The following is a 20356-nucleotide window of genomic DNA, read 5'->3' as shown; positions in this document are numbered from 1 at the left end:
TATGTGTTTAAAATTACAGCATTTAACAAGTTGAGATATGTTATGTCTGTCCAAAACCTAATTTGTTGAGCTGTGTAGTTGTGTAACGCAATGATTTTTAATTAGATGGCCAATGTGGAGCAAAATCTCTGTCCAGACTGTGAGAATGGATGTATGTATTTGATCAGTATTAAAGTAAAACTTAGAAATGAATTATTTTATTTTTTCTTGTTCCAGCAAAGCCAGTTACAGAGAGGCAGCCAGTTCTTCTAACACCAACAGGTAGCACAAGTACCAAAGTGGAACTCAGAGGAAATGTGCTTTTGTTGGAGTGCATTGCAGCAGGATTGTGAGTTACTTTTTAGACAGTGTTTTTCTAAATAAAAATACAGAAACAGAGAGAAACATTTCAAGATGCTTAAAATGTTGCCACTGTATAAGCTTAGGTATTTCAAAGAAACAGAAATGTAAAACAAAAAGAGCTCTTTTACAGAAGTCAGCCATTTCCTTGGGCATCAGCAGATTTTAAAACTGACTATGAACATAAATATGGCCTCTGCCTTCTCATGTCCCCAAACCCTACACAAAGGATTTGTGTTGTACCATTGGGTTTTTTTAAAGGACAGAAGGAAGAAGTGCCATAGGGTAATCTCGGACACACATCTGCGGAATTGCACTCAGGAATCAAGCCTCTGTTTTTTCCTAAATTTACAATCAGGTTTTCAAGTTATATAAAAATAGATAAGAATCTGCTGGTCTAATCTCAAAAAGCTGCTTGCATATGCTAATACTTAGTAAATCAGCTAGGTGGGAGTTGTTAGAACATACCTTCAGCTCCTTACATCCAATTTCTCATTGTAATTGAGTTTAATTGGTACTTGTTTCTTGGATGTAATGCACGTTTGCTTCTGCTGGTTATTGTGCAAGTGGAAAATGACTAAAGAGCAATTTAACTTCATTAACTAGTTTGATCTTAAATCAATTTCATTATCAGGAAGAAATCTGAGAATAGATTGGTTAATGCAGGAGTGGAAAATCTTTAGTACCTGTTTCAGGAACTGTAAACATGTTTACAGTGCACGAAAGTGTATAATGCAGAGTGCTCTGAGGTAGCTGTGAGGAAAGCCAATAACTGCAAATGATGCAGCACAGCATCATGCATATGTATTCACTTGCATAAGCTCTATAGGGCACGCTCATGCTCAGCTTGACGCAGCTTGAGACAAGCCTTAGTGCTGTGTTTCTGTCTCAGCTGTGGTCTGCTCCGGTCTTCGCATCAGCACCACCAGCAAAACCACACCTCTGAGTGGGAGTAGCATCAGCTCCAGGAATCTTCATCTGCAATATAGTTACATGCTTTTATGATAACCCTGCAACAGAAGTATTCAGCGATCCAAACTCCAGTAAAATGGCTGGATAAAAATGAGCAAAAAATTAGAATATTATACATTATCTGACTTTGTGTCTTTAGCCTTTTTAAAGGCTAACTTTTTAAAAAAATAATTCAATGAGGGAAGCTATGTAATTGTCCACAAAGGGCCAGATTCAGATTTTCTTTAAAACAACTATTCCTAATTATTAATACCATAAATAAAGTCAACTTTGCTAAGTGTCGCTGTTATAAAATAAGTTATATTAGACTGCTAAGGGAATATTTGCCTTGAGTCATTACTATTTGAGAGAGGACATTCTACTCAGTAAGCAACACCTTGTAATATCTTGTAATTTTAAAAATATATCTCCCTGTGTTTGGACAACTTTCAACTTCAGTGGACAACATGTGACATAGCCAAGATTTAGACATGGTGCAGTGACAAGTAGCTATACTTGACTCAGCACTGACAGTTTTTTCTTGATTTCTCACAGGAAATGTTTCTGTCTCCTTACAGCTCTGCTGTAAAATCTATGACGTTCATGAAGCATTAGGATATTGCTCATGTGAAAGACAATTATAAACCTGGCATTATATAGAAGCTACCTTTTAAAGCACCATGAGCATCAATTTAATAGTATAAGTGCAATAAGATTTGAAATACACTTGTATTCGTTTATTAACCATGAGGGGTTTTAGATTAATCAGCAGACAAATGTATTCCATAATTATTAAGCCTACGAACAGATGGCCGTTGACAGTGTTAGTGAGGCTTGTCATTTCCTAGAAACAAGTGCTGGCATATTTTGCACGTTTGCTGGATGTGCCCCAGAATCTGGGTAATGGCTCTTAAAATAATTAGTTGTAAAATATATGTTCAAAAAATTAGTGTACTGAACTCTTGTCTTCCTTTTCTCCAGTCCGTAAATCCGATCTCTCCTTTTGCTTCTCCAGACCCACACCAGTAATCCGCTGGATTAAAGAGGGTGGGGAACTGCCAGCCAACAGAACATTTTTTGAAAACTTTAAGAAAACTCTCAAGATTATAGATGTTTCTGAAGCTGACTCTGGGAACTACAAATGCATAGCAAGAAATACATTAGGTTCTGCTCATCATGTCATTTCAGTAACTGTAAAAGGTAATACTAAAATAATCCCTAATGTAATATTGTCAGTGTTCAGAATGAAGATTGAAGTAAACTTTCTAGGGTAAAATACAGCTGAAAGGATAATGGTAAAAAAAAAATCCCCGAGGAAATTATTCTACCACTGGTAGGACTTAACTATCTCTAATCTCTTTTTATTTTTTTAATATGTTATTTTGTAAAGCATTGGGCTAAATTGAGATAGTACTTTAACAGTAAAATAATTTCTTAGTTTGTACCAGTGCTACATTTATTTTAGATCCTTTGATTATCTGTCATTAGACTGCTTCTTTCCCTTGTTTCTGTATTTTTCTCCCTATCTCTCTTCTTCATCTCTTCCTTATTTTCTCCATTTTTTCTTCTATCCATTCATGTAGCCCAAATTCTGTCTTCTCTGTTTTATTGTTGTCTTACAGTCTTATACTCTCCTTCCTTTTTCTCTCTTAATTGACATTTCTAGTTTTCTATCTTCTTCATGTGCTTTACCCAAGATGATGTCTTACTAATTCTAAAAACGCTTACAGTCTGTTTGTCCAAATAGGAATTGTAAGTATGTTTTGAATACCGTGAAACAAAAAAACTGGAATGACAGCTCATTAGTCATTGAAATAATCAACTGCAGTGCTTATTTTGCATGCTAAATAGCTATTTATTTTATTGTAGACCAGCATCATTTTATGATCACATTCAACCTCCTTTTTAACAGCAGCAGTTTAATTTTCTGTTTGCATCTGTTCATCAATCCAAAATCAGAAATTTAATTGCAATATGTGATAGCATGTGCTATTTGTGGTTATTTAATGTAAAAGAGATGGAGACACAGATGAATATCTTTAAGTAAGGACAGTGTTCCATCCATTTTGATCTCTCTGTGTTTTCAGCTGTCTCAGGTAAAGATCTGGCCCCATTGCAATCCCCATTGAATTCAGCAAGACCGAGGATTTTGCCATTTCTAAATTTCAATGAAATATTTTTATGTAATCAAACCTAAATTAATTTCTAACAGCCTAACTATTGTGAACATGGATATCTCTGAAATTAATCAAAAAGATCACTCTAGTCTCTCCAGATGCCATCCTCAGATAAATTTTGCTTTCTTTAGGAAAGGAAATAGAGATTCAAAGCAGGCAACCCTAAATGAAACAAAGAACCTCATGTTGCTTATCTCAGAATTTTAATGCAGTGGGTAGCCAGTAGCTCAGTTTAGTCAAAGTATAATCTGCCAGTTTATCATTGAGTATGAGATATATATATATATCATACCTTGTTTGAATTATCTTTTGGTTACCATGACTGTGCTTTATGATTTTCTGTACGTAATTTTGGAAAACAATTCCTGTGTTTCTGTTCCTAACCCCAGCTGCCCCATACTGGATAACAGCACCCAGAAACTTGGTCTTATCTCCTGGAGAAGATGGGATGTTGATCTGCAGAGCTAACGGCAACCCAAAGCCTGATATAAGCTGGTTAGCAAATGGTGTTCCCATAGCAAGTAAGATTCTTAGTTACCTTATGGGAGGATAAGTAAGAATATGAGGAATATTAGGGTCGATTTTTTCAAATATAAATGAAAAGTGTGTATTTGAATAGTTTTTCCCTGACAGGTAAAAGTAAGTTATAAATGAGGTGATAAAAATTATGTTTCATAAAAGTGAAACAAAAAAATATTCCTCTAATGTGCTTGAGAGCAGTAAAATTTGTGACTGTGCTCCTGGTTATTCTGTCTGGTGTTCTGCTGAATTCACTGAATTTCACTGAATTTTTTTAGAGTTGGAAGGGACCATATAGATCATCTAGTCCAACTCCCCTGCTGAAGCAGGATTGCTTAGAGAATGCTACTCAGGACTGCATCCAGGCGGGTCTTGAAAATCTCCAAAGAAGGGGACTCCACGACCTCCCTGGGCAGCCTGTTCCAGGGCTCTGTCACCCTCACCGTGAAGAAATTCTTTCTCATATTCGAGTGGAACCTCCTATGTTCCAACTTGTGCCCATTGCCCCTCGTCCTGTCACTGGGAACCACTGAAAAGAGTCTGGCTCCCTCCTCCTTCAACCCACCCTTGAGATACTTATAGGCATTAATAAGGTCTCCCCTCAACCTTCTCTTCTCCATGCTGGTAGTATCTTTTTGGAGATGGGGCCATAGCAACAAAGCTGTGCCATACTTGCCTCTTTGACAGGGATAATGCTGGGGTGTAACTTTTACCATTGTGTTGCCATGACAGTCATGTTTGCTAGTTTTCTCCTTTGCCGCTCCACTGCAACACTAATTTTGTCTAGGAATCGTAAAGATGACATAAAAAGTCAAGTCCTCATGTCTGTGGATGTACAGAGCGCTGCTGCAGGATTTGCAGCTATGAGTATGTTTGAGCCTTCCGGGCTTCAGTGCTAAAAAGCAGCAGCAGCAAAAGTGACTGAATGCGTCAGCAAGTGCCTGGCAAACAGCTTGTGCCAAGTAGGTGTCAAAGAAAAGGAACCCCTAAGGCAAGGAAACAGCTGTTTCTGTGTGCATTGGTAAGAAAAGCAACCCTGAATTGGTGATTGAGTCACTTAATTGTTGCAGTGTTATGACTGGCAATGCTGTGTGACAGACACAAGATAGCTGCTATATATAGCACAACTTTACTTGGGAAGAACTTGCTGGAGGACACTCAGTGTGTTTTCAGTTGGGTGTGTACTCGGCATAGCCTGTACTGTAAAATCACGCTCGGTTCTTCTACCTTTATCCTTCCTCTTTCACAAATCAGTGTTACAAAAACAGTCTACGCTGTTGACTCATGAGAGATAATGTGCTCTAAAATATTGTGCTGACCTATTGAAAGTGTGACAGTGTAACTTTCAGGAGTTTCAGGAGATGTTTAAGCCTGTTGATTAAGTAAATGTCACAGAGTTTGGGACATAGAGGAGGATTCTCTATGGTGAGAATCTAGGAAAGAGCAACAGGTAAATGAGAACTCTCATTAGATATATTCAAAATATTTGGGATACAAGAGAGATCAAACTGAACTGGAGGGAAAGATATGCAACTTTGGGAGGAAAAGTAATGGTGTATGTTGAAACAAATAAGAAATATTTAACAAATAACCTGTTTCAGGAATCCTAATTAGATGTAAGTTGAGCTCTCTAGCCTGGGATTTAGAATGAGAAGTTTCCGTTGGTTAAATAAGTTATTGTGAGAACCCAACAGAACCAGGTACAGAACTGTTAGGACTGGGACCTAACAGTTATGTAAGCTGACATTAACCACCTCATCAAAGAATAGTATGACAGGAAAACATGAAAATTTCAATGTAATTTTGTTGTATATATTGTAGGTAAATATATCATAGTGCATGCCTTATAATCAAATTTAGGTACCTGTCCTGCTTTTTTCTTTCTGTGTTTAGGGTGGTCTCATCTTCCATACTATTTTCTATATAGTTACCATTAACTTTTTTGTTGTTTGTTTCAAGGAGACTTTTATCCTGCTGTCCTGATAATTTAACTCTTCCTTTCAGGCCTCCTGACTAGTAAAATGTTTTTTTGCCTGGTGACAAGATTCGCCTTTGCCTCGCACTGCTTCCTTCTCAAAGCTGTAGGACATGCTGTTCAAATGACAGACAAGTACATTTTCCAGAGAAGCAATGATGTGTTCTGCGTTCTTGCAGGAGAGTAGTAAATCATTAAGAAACAGAGAGTTTTCAGAAGCAGTTGCAGGATGCCACTGAATCTCCCAAATAAGAGGGCATCATATATTGGCTGGCTGGCCTTGAGGAATCAGTACACAGAGTCTTATTGAAAGGAACTCAATAAAAAATAAGAGAATTTAATTAAATTACCCACTCAACCTCAGTAGGAAAAAAAAAAAGAAAAAGAAAAGAACATAGGAAATAAGTAAATGGGTAGCCCAGCCTGAGTTTAAAGGTCACTTTCACTGCTGAGAAAAGCTGAAGTTTTATCCAACTTAAATATTTAAGTGCAAGTTGATTGGATGCTCCAGTACACTGGGTCGGTCAGGACATCTAAGAAAGAGAGTCATCGCCATCCCAGAAAGTGCAGTTCTTAAGGTTCTTATGATTTTGTATTATTCTGAGTCATCAAAAGCTGGTCTGGAAACTATCAAGTACAGTGTGCCTTTTTGTTCACTTGTTACTAAATTATAGAATTGAGCCCCTCTTCTTCCAACTGACTGATTAGTGAATCACTGTAAAAGGAAACGAAAGCAGCTGTTTCAGCTTCAGGGCAGTGCTGAGAGAGATACACCCATGGCAGGATTTCAAAGAAAAAGAGCTACATTTGAATTTCAAAACCCTGCTGTCATCATATATCCCACAATGTGCCTCCTGTGGCCCAGTAATCTGTTTGCAATACTTTAATTTTCTATTGGAAAGCACAACTGGGAGATGCTTAATTCTTCCGGTTTTGTTTTTCCATAATAGAGTCAGACAAGGAAGGGGGAATGTTGAAGAAAGAACCGTTCGTCCATATCTCAGTCAAAGGGTGAGGCTTAAAAACCAAAAGGGAGAAGGGAAGAATAAAGCAAAATATACTGTGTTCTTAAGCACCTATGAAAAAAAAAAAATTGCGATGGTGTAAATTTTGTTCCAGATTATAGTAATCAGAGTAAAAAGATATTTTTAAAGGAAGATGTTAGGTTTCTTTGAAATATTTTAATTCATTTTCTTCAACAATAACGCTTAAAAGAAAAAACCCAGCATGTCTGAAAAGAAAGCTGCTTCAGACGTGCTGGAGTGATAAGGACCTAACCTCCTAATATTTACTCACAGGAGTAATTTGAACTCACACGCACAGTCCCGTTGAGGTCAATTAGAATTAGTTTGGCAAGTAGCAATTGAAAGTTCAGGCCATGACTCTGCTTCGCCTTGTGCTTCAATTAACACTCAAGATCTGCATTATTTATACCACTGCATAATCCGTTGTGTTTTACTGCTTAGATATTCAGTGTGGTTTTACAAAAGGGAAACCATGCATAAAGTATCTCAACTTTTAAGAAAGTAACAACCCAGATTAATTGGGAAGGGGAAGCACCTTCATAATTGGACTTCAGAAAGGCATTGCAAATACTGCACAAAAGACTAATTTGTTGGTTCAGTGGTTTATAGTTCATGATGAGCTATTAAATATTAAATACACACACTTGGACTTATACAAAGTAGTGCACTGAAAGGCGCTGTTTATCTTCTTTCAACATGTTCTTCACTTGTTTATATCACATTTCACATTGAACCTTAGGTTTTAGTTAGTCTCCATCAGTAATTACATTGAATTTAAGGGAGAAACATTAGCCCTTAGGTTTCCTTCATGAAAGGCCTTGATAATCCTTGGCTCAGAGATCTGTCATCCATCATGTTCTCTGTGAGTAGACACATAAGCTGTTCACCACAGCCATGGGAGGGCAGGGAGAAATCTGCTGGACTCGGATGCCCTGAGGTGTTCAGTCTTGGAGAGGAGAGGACTACCAGGGCAGACATTTATCCACTGCTTCTGCTGTCATTGTGTTGGAATTGTGCATCTGGCTTAGGAACTGCAGCAGATATGAAAACCTTTGATAATCAGGTTTCTTTATTATGCAGAAGATAGTCAAAGGGTAGTCATGGCTAGTGCAGGTAATAACCTTTGGAGTCCTTTGGAGGTGATAGTACTATCAGAATCAGAAACTTGGAAACAAGGATTTCAGTGATCACAAGAAAATATTTTCTGAGGAGCAAGTGAGATTAATAAGAAAAGGAAAAGGGCATCTTCTTCCATGTCCCATCTCTTCCAGAATTAAGTCTTTGTCAGTTCAATGTAAGGGGTAGAGTAAGGCAAAACTGGATTAGTTAAGTTTCTTGGTTTTCTTGCTTAGGTTCACTCTTGGTTTGGCGCTGTAGGTTCCCAAGTGACTGATGAACTATACTGCTCAGCCTTGCTATTTCACTACCAGTTTTGTGTTCGACCATATGGTTTATGATCGTAGACCGTATGGTTTATGGTCTACAGAAAACCAGGAGGTCTCTCCATAAGGAACATACCTTCTTATGAAACCAACTCAATGACTATGCATTGGATGTTCCTCCCAATTTTTTTGGCTGGTTGGTTGATAATGTTAAGTCCTGGTTCTGTCACATTCTCTTGTTGTCATAGCTGATCTATCTGAAAACAAATGTCCAAAATTATACAAATAATTCTTTTAAAATCTCATTTCAGTCATTCAATTGTAGTTAGTTTTACCCACAGAAAGATTTTTCTATTTTTGAAAATGGTTACTATATACATAAATTACTCATGAATGTGAGTTTCTGGAAGAAGATGCAGGTCAAGAAGAATGATAGGATACTTCTAGCAAAAGTTATTATAGTACAAATGGTCCTGTGATACTGTAAGAACTTGAAAAGCATACATGAGCATCACTATACAAGGACCATATGTTTCTATATTCATATCGTAAAAAAGCACCTAACCTTTGCTTTCTTTGTATTTTTCCACAATAACAGGGTCTTCAAAGCTACCTCTGAAGTTAGAATTGTTGAAAAATTGTGTCTTAAGAGCCAGTACTGATGTGCTCCCATTTACATTCACTATTATTTGTGCATAAACTTAAGGACAGAATTATAGTAATAGTAGAACTACAACAACCAATATTCAGTATAAAAATCTAAGTCAAATAATTGTCTCAGCTTCTCTGAGAAACTAATATTCTGCAAAATGATAGCTCAGCTTTACTAAGGAAATTAGTTACTAAGCCCTATAACACTTAAATAACAGACTTTGTGTTATTACATTCATTATCCAACAGTCATATATAATGACTGTGAATGCATAGCAGGACTGATTACTTTTGATTCATAACTTTGATTTGCTAAAGAAGAATCAAGCATCTTAAAACAGTAATGAATATTTCTGTTCTTTTCTAAAGAGAAATTGTTCTCTGCTTTTACGGTGTTTTTCTGTGATATTTTACTGATCTAGGTAAGACTAGCTCTTACACATGCCAAAGAAGTATGTGTTCTCATCAGTACAGGGAAAAGGAGTCAAGTAATTTTGTCCTTTCCTTTTCCATCTTGTTTTCAGCTAGAGGGAATCTCTAGTACAACATCTGAGGATGACATCGGCATTTTCAGTATAGAATAGAAACAGTTAGTACTCACATATCCTACAAACTATGATTGTAATCCACAACATGCTTCTGGAAAAAAAAATATGCTACCTTAGGTTACATCATACTTCTTCAGCAACAAAAAACACCCTATTTCAGCACCCTTTGGGACCTGGAGTCTTAAGTTATCAGAGCTGTGAACTTCTGATGTCAGCTGGATCTCATACTCACTTTGTTGTATTTCAGAATGTGATAACAATATAAGGAATTATTTTTATATAAGGAATATAATATTGTATATAATAATATTTCCTTCCAGTCCTAAGCATAATAATGGGTTTTTAACTGCTTCTGTTCAGAAAGCACATCTCGTTCTGCCTTTTTTTCCAGGAAAAAAGGAAGAATGGTGCCACAGTGGTTATTTAAACATACTAAAAAAAGTAATTGCTTGGGCTATCTAAAGTTTATGAAACAGATGGAAGTGTGTATTTAGATAAACAGAAGGTATTCAGGGTGCTGATGACTAGCTATGGCAAAATTATCTGATGGAGGCTATACCTTCTCTTTACGGGAATATGCTGCACATAGCTGTAGAGTCAAGAAGGTGTCTTATTATACAAAGTGATGGAAAAAACAGGTGAAACCAGGCAATCAGGTGTCTTAGTCCAGAAAGGACATAACCATGTTCATAAGCTGAGGCTCTGTGTTATTTGGAATAAATGTTGGCTGTTGCAGAGCACACATTCAACTACCTGTAACAGCAGCAGAACTCTTAAAACAAATACTCATTACTCATTGTCCCAATTGTATAAAAACATTTTAAGTATTATGTAATTCTATGCTACCTTGCCCGTTGGTTCCAAATTCCAATTTGTTAAATATGTCAAAAGCATTTTCCCCTTTTTGTGCAGCGATCCTGTAATGTGACCAGTATCCTGGTAAAGGCAAACAGGCGGTGCTTGAGTGGCCCTGCCATCTCTCTCTTTCCCCAGAAAAAGAAAAAAAGGGATATGGCAAGGGCTGAAGTACTGCGAGCCTTCAGTCTTTATTAGGAAGACCAGCTTTCAGGAATCCTGGGTCCCAGAGGGGATCAGCAGGAAAGGCTGGAATAAGGTGCACCCTTGGTGGAAGAGGATCAGGTCAAGGAATACATAAGCAAATTTGGACATACGTAAGTCCGGGTGCACCCACAAGTGAGGGAGCTGGCAGATGACGTTGCAAGGCCACTCTCGATAATCTTTGATCGATCATGGTAGTGAAGTGCCCAAAGACTGGAGAAAAGCAAATGTTACTCCTATCTTCAAGAAGAGCAAGAAGGAGAACCCAAGAAACTACAAGCTGGTCAGCCTCACCTTGATCCCTGGGAAGGTAGTGGAGCAGCTGATCCTGGAAACTATTTTCAGGGCACATTAAGGACAAAAAACTACCAGGAGGAGTTAGCGTGGCTTCACCAAGGGAAAGTCATGCTTGACCACCTTGATAAATTTCTATGATTAAATTACTAGCCTGGTAGATGAGGGAACAGTAGTGGATGTTGTCTGCCTGGACTTCAGTGAGGGCTTTTACACTGTCTCCCCTAAGATCCTTGTAGACAAGCGGTTGAGGTATGGGCTGGATAAGCAGACAGTGAGGTGGATAGAAAAATAGCTGAACAGCCAGGCCCAGAGAGTGGTCATCAGTGACACAGTCTAGTTGACGGCCAGTAGCTTGCAGTGTACCCCAGGGTTCAGTCCTGTTCAATATCTTCGCTAATTATCTGGATGATGGGGCAGAGTGTACCCTCAAAAAGTTTGCTGATGACGCAAAACTGGGAGGAGTGGCTGATGTGCATGATGGTCATGCTACCATCCAGAGGGATCTCGACAGGCTAGAGAAGAGCAAAGTCTGCACCTGGGGAGGAACAACCCCAGGCAGCAGGACATGCCGGCGGGCCACCCAGCTGAAAAGCAGCTTAGCAGAAAAGGACTTGGGTGTCCTGGTGCTCTCTTCTCTGAGAACAGGCACCTGCCTCCTTTCCTTCAGTTAACTGAAGAAGGATGTATTCCTTAAATACATCAGCAGGAAGCAAAGATTCCTTTTTTTTTTTTATATGGTAATTTAATGGTTAGATCATTCTTTTAAAATCTAGTTCCTTCTTCAGATAGAGAGTATTGAACTAATGGCTTCCATTTCTCTGAAGGTTCCCTGCCATCAGTCTGTAAGATATTATGTATGGGAGTGTGTGTGAAGGAGGGAAGTCTGTGCACCCATTAAAGATCTGTCTGTGTGCAGGATTCAGAGGGCATGAGTGGAGGGAAGCCCAGAGCCTGCGGCAGGGAGTAGCTGTGATTGGAACAGCCGTGGGCAGATCTCCTACCTCCTGGGAGGGTGGGTGTGCTTATTTTCCATTTAGCGGTGATTTGTATGCAGAAACAGACCACTTCTCACAGCTGACTGGCCTGCCTGCTGGGCTACTCACCTGCTCCGTCTATTTTCAGCCCATGAATCTTTTAATGAAAATGACATTTACATAGAACAGGAGGCAATGGGGAGCATGGAATACAATAGGAAGCAAAGCAAATGAGGAGAAAAATAAGTGCCAGCAATCCAGATGCATAGAGAATAAGCATTTAAAATTCCAGTAGTACCTTTTCATTCCTTTCTGAAATTTTTGAATTTGTGTTACTGATTTGAACTCAGAGTGATGGAAGATACAAGTTAAAAATGGAGTCATAAACCATCCTTGAGGCATCTGTTTGGAAATTGGTGTAATGCAAAATAGCCTGAAGAGTTGACCTGAGATGGAAATACCCTTAAGCAGGAGCACAGAACTGTGGTCGCCTTCATCTGTCCGCTTTCATTCTTGTCTCTTAGAGAATTCAGTAGTGGAATCTTTTCTATGAATCCAAAGAAATAAGAAATTATTTTATATTAAAATGTCTTCCACAAATATACTTATTTTCTCAGGTTCCAATAATATATACAGGTGTCAATGATACAACCAAACTACAATGCATTTATTCATGTGTATGTGCATTTATTTTTAATATTAAATAATTCATCATTAAATTTAAATATTAATAACACAATGGTGTGTTTTCATTTAATATTTACTTAAAATATTAAGCTATAGTTTGTGCATTTTTATGTAGTGCGCTGTTACAAGTTTTTTCTCTGTTGTACCTCTCTAAATCCATCCAGTTGTGTCATAACTGGCAGCTATTATTATTCAATAATATTTCAGAATTTTGTTTTCAGTTAAATTCTCGATTCTTCTGGGATGCAGAAGCTGTTTTGACAGCTCAAGCTGCTACAGAACGGTAGAGGAAACGGCATTGTATATTTCTTATAAAAGGGAAAGAGTGCCACCTACTGAATTACTATCACTGCTCTTGTGAAGACTTGATTTTGTGTGAAAGAATTACTTACGTTTTACTTTGAGATGCTTTTCAACTGAATAAGGCTATTTTTATGTTTGGATAGTTATTTATGGTATAACAACTGATTTGAAAAGCTGAAACCTTTTAAGTTACAGAGGGCTGTAAAGTTCCAATGACACTCTAACATAATTTTCTTTAGACGCTCAGAAATATTTCCTTATTTTTTGTAGATATTGACTATATTTGCCTGAACATTGTCATATCAGTATTTTTCGCCTGTAATCCATGCAAAATGTGATATCAGCTTCACTTCCTTGAAATACGAACAACAACAAAAAAACCTCAAAAAATGGGAAATCTACCATCCTGAGTTAAATATTTGTAGAATTGGAGTAACTTCCTTAGTAGTATTGAAATTCACATCTAACCAGTGAACAGTCACCCAGGAAAATAGAAGAAAGGGCATATTGGTCTTTCAAATTGTTTCTTCTTTTCAGCAGTATGAAACATATCATCCAACAGCAGTTTAAGAAAAACTTTTTTTTTTTTCTTTACACCAACAGTTGCCCCAGAAGATCCTAGCAGAAAGGTAGATGGCGATACCATTATTTTCTCACATGTGCAAGAAAGGTCAAGTGCTGTCTATCAGTGCAATGCTTCTAATGAATATGGATACTTGCTCGCAAATGCATTTGTGAATGTTCTGGGTAAGAAACAGATTTTATATTTTTCGGGCTTTTTATGTATTCAGTTGTCTCCTGCTGCTACACGAATTGCATGCTCGAGCCTTGCTTGAGGTCTTCAGTGGGAATGGATGTATTTCCTGAGTCCTGTAAAAGGCAAGGATGTACATGCTATATTTTTTGGTAGGATATTCCTGACTTTCACTTTCATTATTCTTAAGTAAGAGGATAGTTGTGAAAGCTGGGGAAGACTTGGAAGAAATTTTATCTTTTTGTTTGTTTGTTTACACAAACCAAGCAAACGGAAGCATAAGAAAAAAGGCAGGAATTAATATTCCTTACGTTAGTATGTTTCAGTACTCTGTTATTGATTGTGGGTGTTTTGGATCAGTTAAATAGATGATCTCTAAATTGCTATTGCAAGGGCACATGATTATGCATTTGTCTTGAAGGCTTCCCAAGAATGTGTTTCTAGTTAGGAGATACTGTGCTCTCTCTAATTCTTCTAGCTGAATTTAACAAAGCTAGAAGCAAAATCCTAGGCCTCTAAGGATCCTCCTGAAGGAACTGACAGATCTTTTGATTGAGAGACACCATCTTTTAAATGAAAGAACTCACTTTGGTTCCATAGTTCCTTTAAAAAATGTAGGTGTTTCACCAAAAATACATCTTAGCTTCTTTCTGCCTGCAGGTTTGTTCAGAATTATGTAGTTCAGTCTGTTCCCAGGAGTTTCTCTTCTTGAAGTATATTCTGATTTAAATTTTCCAAATGAAATCATTGCCTTTGTGCCAATCCCTATTACTTGTAAACAAAGAAGATGCATTTGTTTTTCACAAGATAATTCTCCTACATTTCCTCAGGGTACTGGCAGTAGAACGTATTTGTACCTAGACTGAGGCCAGAAATAACTTCAGAGAAGGATGTTAATGTATAATTCTTTCGGCCATTCTTAATATCTTAGTATTTTGTACTCGCATCTTCATATCTATATCCAGATATCTTTATCTTTTCAGCTGAGCCACCAAGAATTCTAACTCCTGCTAATAAACTGTATCAAGTCATCGCAGATAGTCCTGCATTGCTAGACTGTGCTTATTTTGGTTCACCTAAGCCTGAAATCGAATGGTAAGCTATAGTTTTTGTGCTTAAGTTATGCAAAAAGAGCCAGTTATATCTATGGAAACAAGCGTTTAAATCTTTAAAACTATTTTTACTCTATTTACAATTTTAAAATAGTGTATTTTTAAATATATGCTGATTACAATACACAAACACAATATTAGAGATACTTAACGTAGTAACATTTAAGTTATCCCTACTGAGTCAAGTTTAAATTTCACTTTTAATGTCTGTCTGTATTTTCTAATGTAGCAGTCCCAAGTTTGCATTTTCTGATAATAAAATGCAACCGGATTTAACTATGACGTTGGATAATGATATTGCTTTTTATATAAAGGTTTAAGGGAGTGAAAGGTAGCATCTTGCGTGGAAATGAATACGTTTTCCATGATAACGGAACCTTGGAAATTCCAGTGGCTCAAAAGGATAGTACTGGTACATACACATGTGTAGCAAGGAATGAATTAGGAAAGATACAAAATGAGGTGCAACTGGAAGTTAAAGGTAAGAAATTAATCACTCTCTCATCACAGGTTAGTATAGAATTGGAGAATTTCTAAATATCTAATAATAACTTTAAATTTCAGATCCAACAATGATAATTAAACAGCCAGAATACAAAGTGATTCAGAGATATGGCCAAGTTTCATTTGAGTGTATAATAAAACATGATTCTACCTTATTACCAACAGTTATATGGTTGAAGGACAATGATGAACTGCCAGATGATGAAAGGTATGGACAACATAGTTTCCCTTTATTTTTAATTTTCTGTTTTCTTTTGTCTATTCCTTTTCCTGATCTTTGAAAGGAACATACTGACTTATTGACTTTCCAAAGAAGACTGATAAATATCATCACCATATTTGGTGACTAAAGGACTCGCCTAGTGTGAAAATATTAAGACAGAAATCAAATTTAAGAGAGATGTAAAAATTTTTAATTGTGCACATTGACCATGTGTATCACTTGTAAGAAGATAATTGGCATAGGAAGCCAAAGGGATAACAGAAGACTATTCTGCTCTAGGTCACAGTTAATTAAAAGTTGTTTGAGTATATTCGGAAATAAAAGCACATTAGGATAGTTACTGTGGGAAGATGGTCAACAGCAATGTAGAAAAGGCTGGCATTGTCCCATAGTTTACCTTGCAGTCTAAGTATTTGCTGAAATACACAAGTATATGGGATTTGATAATGTCTTTTGCAAGTTTCTTATAACAGTAGCAATTATTGAAAAAATGGTGGCTGAATCTATTGTATTTGCAGGTTTCTAGTTGGTAAAGACAACTTGACCATTATGAATGTAACTGATAAAGATGATGGAACATACACTTGCATAGTTAATACTACTCTGGACAGTGTTTCAGCAAGTGCTGTGCTTACTGTTGTTGGTAAGAATACTCTCAAACTTTATGATAGCAGAATTGTGTTTAATTACTGTTAAGTATGAAAACAGCATTAGATTTAAAATGAAAAGCACAAATGTAGTTTTGATTTCAAGAACAGGACAAAGGAAATGTCCCCTATCTGTAAATGTGTTGCAGTTTTTTAAAAATAATCTTACCCTGAAGTTTGCCTTTGAATCAGCTACTTACAAAAGGGTCCCATAGCTACAGGACACATTCAGTTTCATGCTGTATAGGTTTTTATTTGGATCACGTATGAGCTAACACAGTAGATTACATGCTGCACAGTATTTGAACATAAACATGTTATCTCAGGAATCTATTTCACAGCTAAATTATGCTTCAGAAAGACTGAATATGCTTGGTTAGATAGGTTTTCAAGGATTTTCTTTTTAAATTAGTTCTCTCTTTTAAGTTTCCATGATTGCAGATTGTTGTAAAATATGTTACTTTGCTCCTTCTCCCGATTTATAAGAAAGTTTTAAGTAAATGTCCTGAATGATTCTTACCTGAGTTCAAGCTGAGATTCAAAATCAAGTATGCTTGTGTTTTAAAATTGTGTTGTAATTTTACGCCTATCTAGGAATGACATACACTGAAGTCTCGTACTTATTTGAGAATTTTAATAAGATTTCTCACTTTATTTATTTTCTTGATCTATCCTTATTGAAATAATTGATAAAATATTCAAGAATACTTTTATAACTTTTCAGTGAAAAATTATCAATGTATTATTTGAAATCAACCATTTACACTAAATAAGTTAACTTTTCTTTGTCTCTAATAATTATAGTCTTTAACTACCTACAGTATTCCCTTTCTTTGGCTACTAACTGATTAAATCCTTTATATTAATGTTCTTTTCAGCTGCTCCCCCAACTCCAGCTATCATATACGGTAAACTAATGTGAAGTTCTCTTACTACATCATCTGCCAGATACATTTCTCATTTGCCTTTTGCAAAGTGCAGCATCTTTTCTTTTTCCCCCTTTTTCCTCTGGTTTTTTTTTTTATTTGTGTGTATGTGTGTGTGTGTGGTTTCATCCCATTTTACCAACTGCTTCATTACTCGAGTACGGGGCTTTAGAATTTTACAGTGTGGGCTGCTTTGTATTTTAGTGAATAAATGATTTTCAGAGAAATTATCTTTACATAAGGTTGGTTACAGTGTGATAGTGTTTTACTCATAGAGAGCACTGTAATGCAAGTTAGTTGTATAGTAAATGAAAGATCTAAAAAATAAATCCAACTGTTTGTTGAAAGCTAATTCACTATCAAAGAACTTGCACCAACCAAATCATGGTATGTTTTTACATTGCTTTGGGTAACAGCTTTGTAGGCCTGGTGTACTTTATTTCATTGTTTGTCTTCATTTTACTTCAGTCATAAAATGGATAGGACCATATTGACCAGTTTGGTTTATGATTGATGAAATTGCTAATAAGGATTTTAAAATTAAAGCTGAAATTCCCCCAAAAAATCTGTCAGGCAGGTACAGTCTTAAATTTGACGGTATACAGCCTTTAATTTGGTAGCAATTTTTTCTGAATTTAGGTTTTAAAATGCAATATAATATGCCTAAAACCACTTCTAAGTACGAGCATCTTATGCACTTTTATGTAAATCCTATCACATTCAGTGAAAATGCTTATGTATTCTTAAATGAACCTACTCATTAGTCTTGATTTTTGTGTAACAAATCATATAATGAATTATTTTCAGCAATTTGGAATGAACAATTAAATCTTTATGCATTACAAGGATGTATATTAACAGCTTGCATGGTATTTCAGGATTTTTTAAAAGTACAGCAAAAACAAATGACTTAGTAACTTGCAATTAGTTTCCATTTGAACTATACTTGTTTTGAATTCACATGCAAAATATTTGTAGTGATTCTAGAAAAGCTTTTTTGATGTGAATGCTTCTCTCCATGTTGTATTACATATTTCTAGTTACATTAGATAACCACCCATGATCATTCAAAGATAAACTGAACATAGATTTCATAATTCATTGCATCTCATTACATTTTTTTGTACCACAGTGCAATCAGACTTAGATAAAATCAAATACAGATTCTTGTTAGTGTATAGAAGTTTCCAGATACATCAGTTTTCCATTTTATCTGTTTTGTAACAATCGCATGCTCATGGTCATTAAGTCATGCTTACGTAAGTGAGTAGATCTGCCCTGCTGTATTTGTGGAATTCTTTTGATTGTAATGTAAGGATTTTTTTCGATGGTGAAACTACATATTCTGGTGTGATATTTACTTTGTGTTCATTTGATTTACAGCTCGGCCAAATCCACCTTTTGACTTGGAATTGACAGGTCAGCTAGAAAGAAGCGTTGAACTCTCGTGGGTACCAGGAGACGAAAACAACAGCCCCATTACAAGTATGTTTGTATCTATTGCATTACTTCAATAGCGTTACATTTACTGTTCTCAGATTCCAAAGAGTTCTGAGCTAAATTTTGTGTGGGGCATGGAAGAATGGTAAATTGATTGGCTACAGTTGCCATTTATTTACATAACAAAAACTCATGAATGTCCTCTACTGTACAGCCAAGCAGAAGGACTTATTTACTGCCCTAAAGAGCTCAGCTTTTGATCCAAAAACCTGTGCTAGTTAACATAGAAGTTGATACTGATGTGAGCTCTGTCTCACATGGTCCAGTCTTCTGAATACATTGGGAGCAGACTTGTTCATTACTTGTATGCTTCTGAAGGAGAGAGCCACTAACATCTTGGATTAACTCTTTTGTAATTCCCATAAATTTGAAATAGCATCAGTACCAATATCTTTAGGAACATCCATCACTACTGATAAAGAAGCTTATTCTTTGTAAAAATATAAGGCAGATAGTTTTTTCTGGTTTTTTCTAGTCCAGACAGTTGAAAGAATAAAGCAGGTCCCTAAGACAGAGAAAATTAACATCTAAAAACTTTTGAGACATGACGTTACATGGTATTACTCTTCCCAGTAGAACATGATGAAGGATACTCTTGCTTATATTGAATAGAAAGGATGGAGGGGAAAATTAAGAGGAAGGAAGAAGGATCTTACTTGTTTTCCAAAAAATAGTAAGAACAGAAAGATTTTTCGTTATGAGCAACTTAATGTAATTATTTAATTATTTATGGAGTGTATTTTTAGTTAATAACTACTACAAGTTACCACAGCCAGTGTACATCTTATATTGGGAGTGAATGAGTTAGACTAATTTATTGAGTGTTGTTCTCCAGGGTGTGATGCTGGTCTGAAGACTGAACAGAAACCATAAGGATCAGGTGTCTGGAAAGGAAGTTTTGTAAAAACAGAATTTCAGACATTTCAGAACACATCAAAGATTTTGATTGCATTTTAATGAAACACCAAGGGATTTTGCTGAAGTTTTACACTTTCAGACTTGTCTAATATATATCAACTAGTAATAGGTTTTAAAAAATATAATATATAGAAATTCAATGTAAAGAGTTGAATTGTATTTAAGGAGTGAAGATCACACTCTTTTGAAAGAGATGATAGTAGGTGATGTTGGCTTATGTCAGAGTTTTTCTAGAAGCGAGATACTACATGCGCTCTGATTTTGGAAATTGAACCCTTCTGACTAAATAATGCTGGTTTTAATTATGATACAATTTATATTGCTGTGTGGTCCCGAGAGCCTTCAAAATAAGGCATTTGCTTTGTAAGTGAGCCTATTACTGCTGGAAGCTGCTATCACTTCAAAGTGCAGATCAGACTCAAAGATAGTACTTCATTATGAGTGATCCCTTTACACAGGTAATACGACTGACATACTAGAATCTGTCTGAAAGCTCAAACAGATTTTTTTTTCCTTGAAGTGTTCTATAAATTGTTCTACTAGAGTTGCAGGCAGAATGCTAGTTACGAGGGAAGCAAAATGCAGTAGTGAAAACTTTGTTGGTGCTTTTCTTTTTAGCGTGTAATGTTCTCACCTTTTAAATAAAGACTTTGGTCCAGAAAACATCCATCCTAAAACCTTTATCTCTGAGTACAGAACTCCAGCTATAACTCAGGCAGTAATTTGGGGCCAGTTCTCCCTCTTTCTTACTGCTCAGGTCAGGATGAACTCTGCGAGCCTTAAGTCCAGAAGGCTATGATTAGTACTACTTACCTATTTTACTTCTTGAACATCATGGCTCCTCAAACTCTTGTGGATCATTTCAATGTAGTACTGTAAGTATTC

The 20356-nt window shown here is 36.4% G+C and overlaps 1 protein-coding gene across 33 annotated transcripts in view; it reads left to right on the top strand.

Moving 5' to 3' along the window:
• Positions 1–20356, top strand: part of NRCAM (neuronal cell adhesion molecule) — a 71437-nt gene that overhangs the window by 13282 nt on the left and 37799 nt on the right. For 22 of the 33 annotated variants that reach the window (XM_074165549.1, XM_074165588.1, XM_074165585.1 and 19 more), the window contains 10 exons: positions 217–328; positions 2306–2490; positions 3857–3988; positions 13491–13634; positions 14625–14736; positions 15068–15234; positions 15318–15465; positions 15999–16123; positions 17006–17035; positions 18437–18538. In XM_074165549.1, coding sequence (XP_074021650.1) covers positions 217–328; positions 2306–2490; positions 3857–3988; positions 13491–13634; positions 14625–14736; positions 15068–15234; positions 15318–15465; positions 15999–16123; positions 17006–17035; positions 18437–18538 — 1257 coding nt within the window. The remainder of the gene's footprint in view (positions 1–216; positions 329–2305; positions 2491–3856; positions 3989–13490; positions 13635–14624; positions 14737–15067; positions 15235–15317; positions 15466–15998; positions 16124–17005; positions 17036–18436; positions 18539–20356) is intronic. The other 11 variants (XM_074165586.1, XM_074165582.1, XM_074165602.1 and 8 more) reach the window with 1 other exon arrangement.

Source organism: Numenius arquata, chromosome 2, assembly GCF_964106895.1.
Source record: "Numenius arquata chromosome 2, bNumArq3.hap1.1, whole genome shotgun sequence".
NCBI lineage: Eukaryota > Metazoa > Chordata > Aves > Charadriiformes > Scolopacidae > Numenius > Numenius arquata.
The sequence above is the reverse complement of the archived record's forward strand: the minus strand, read 5'-3'. Positions and strand labels throughout refer to the sequence as shown.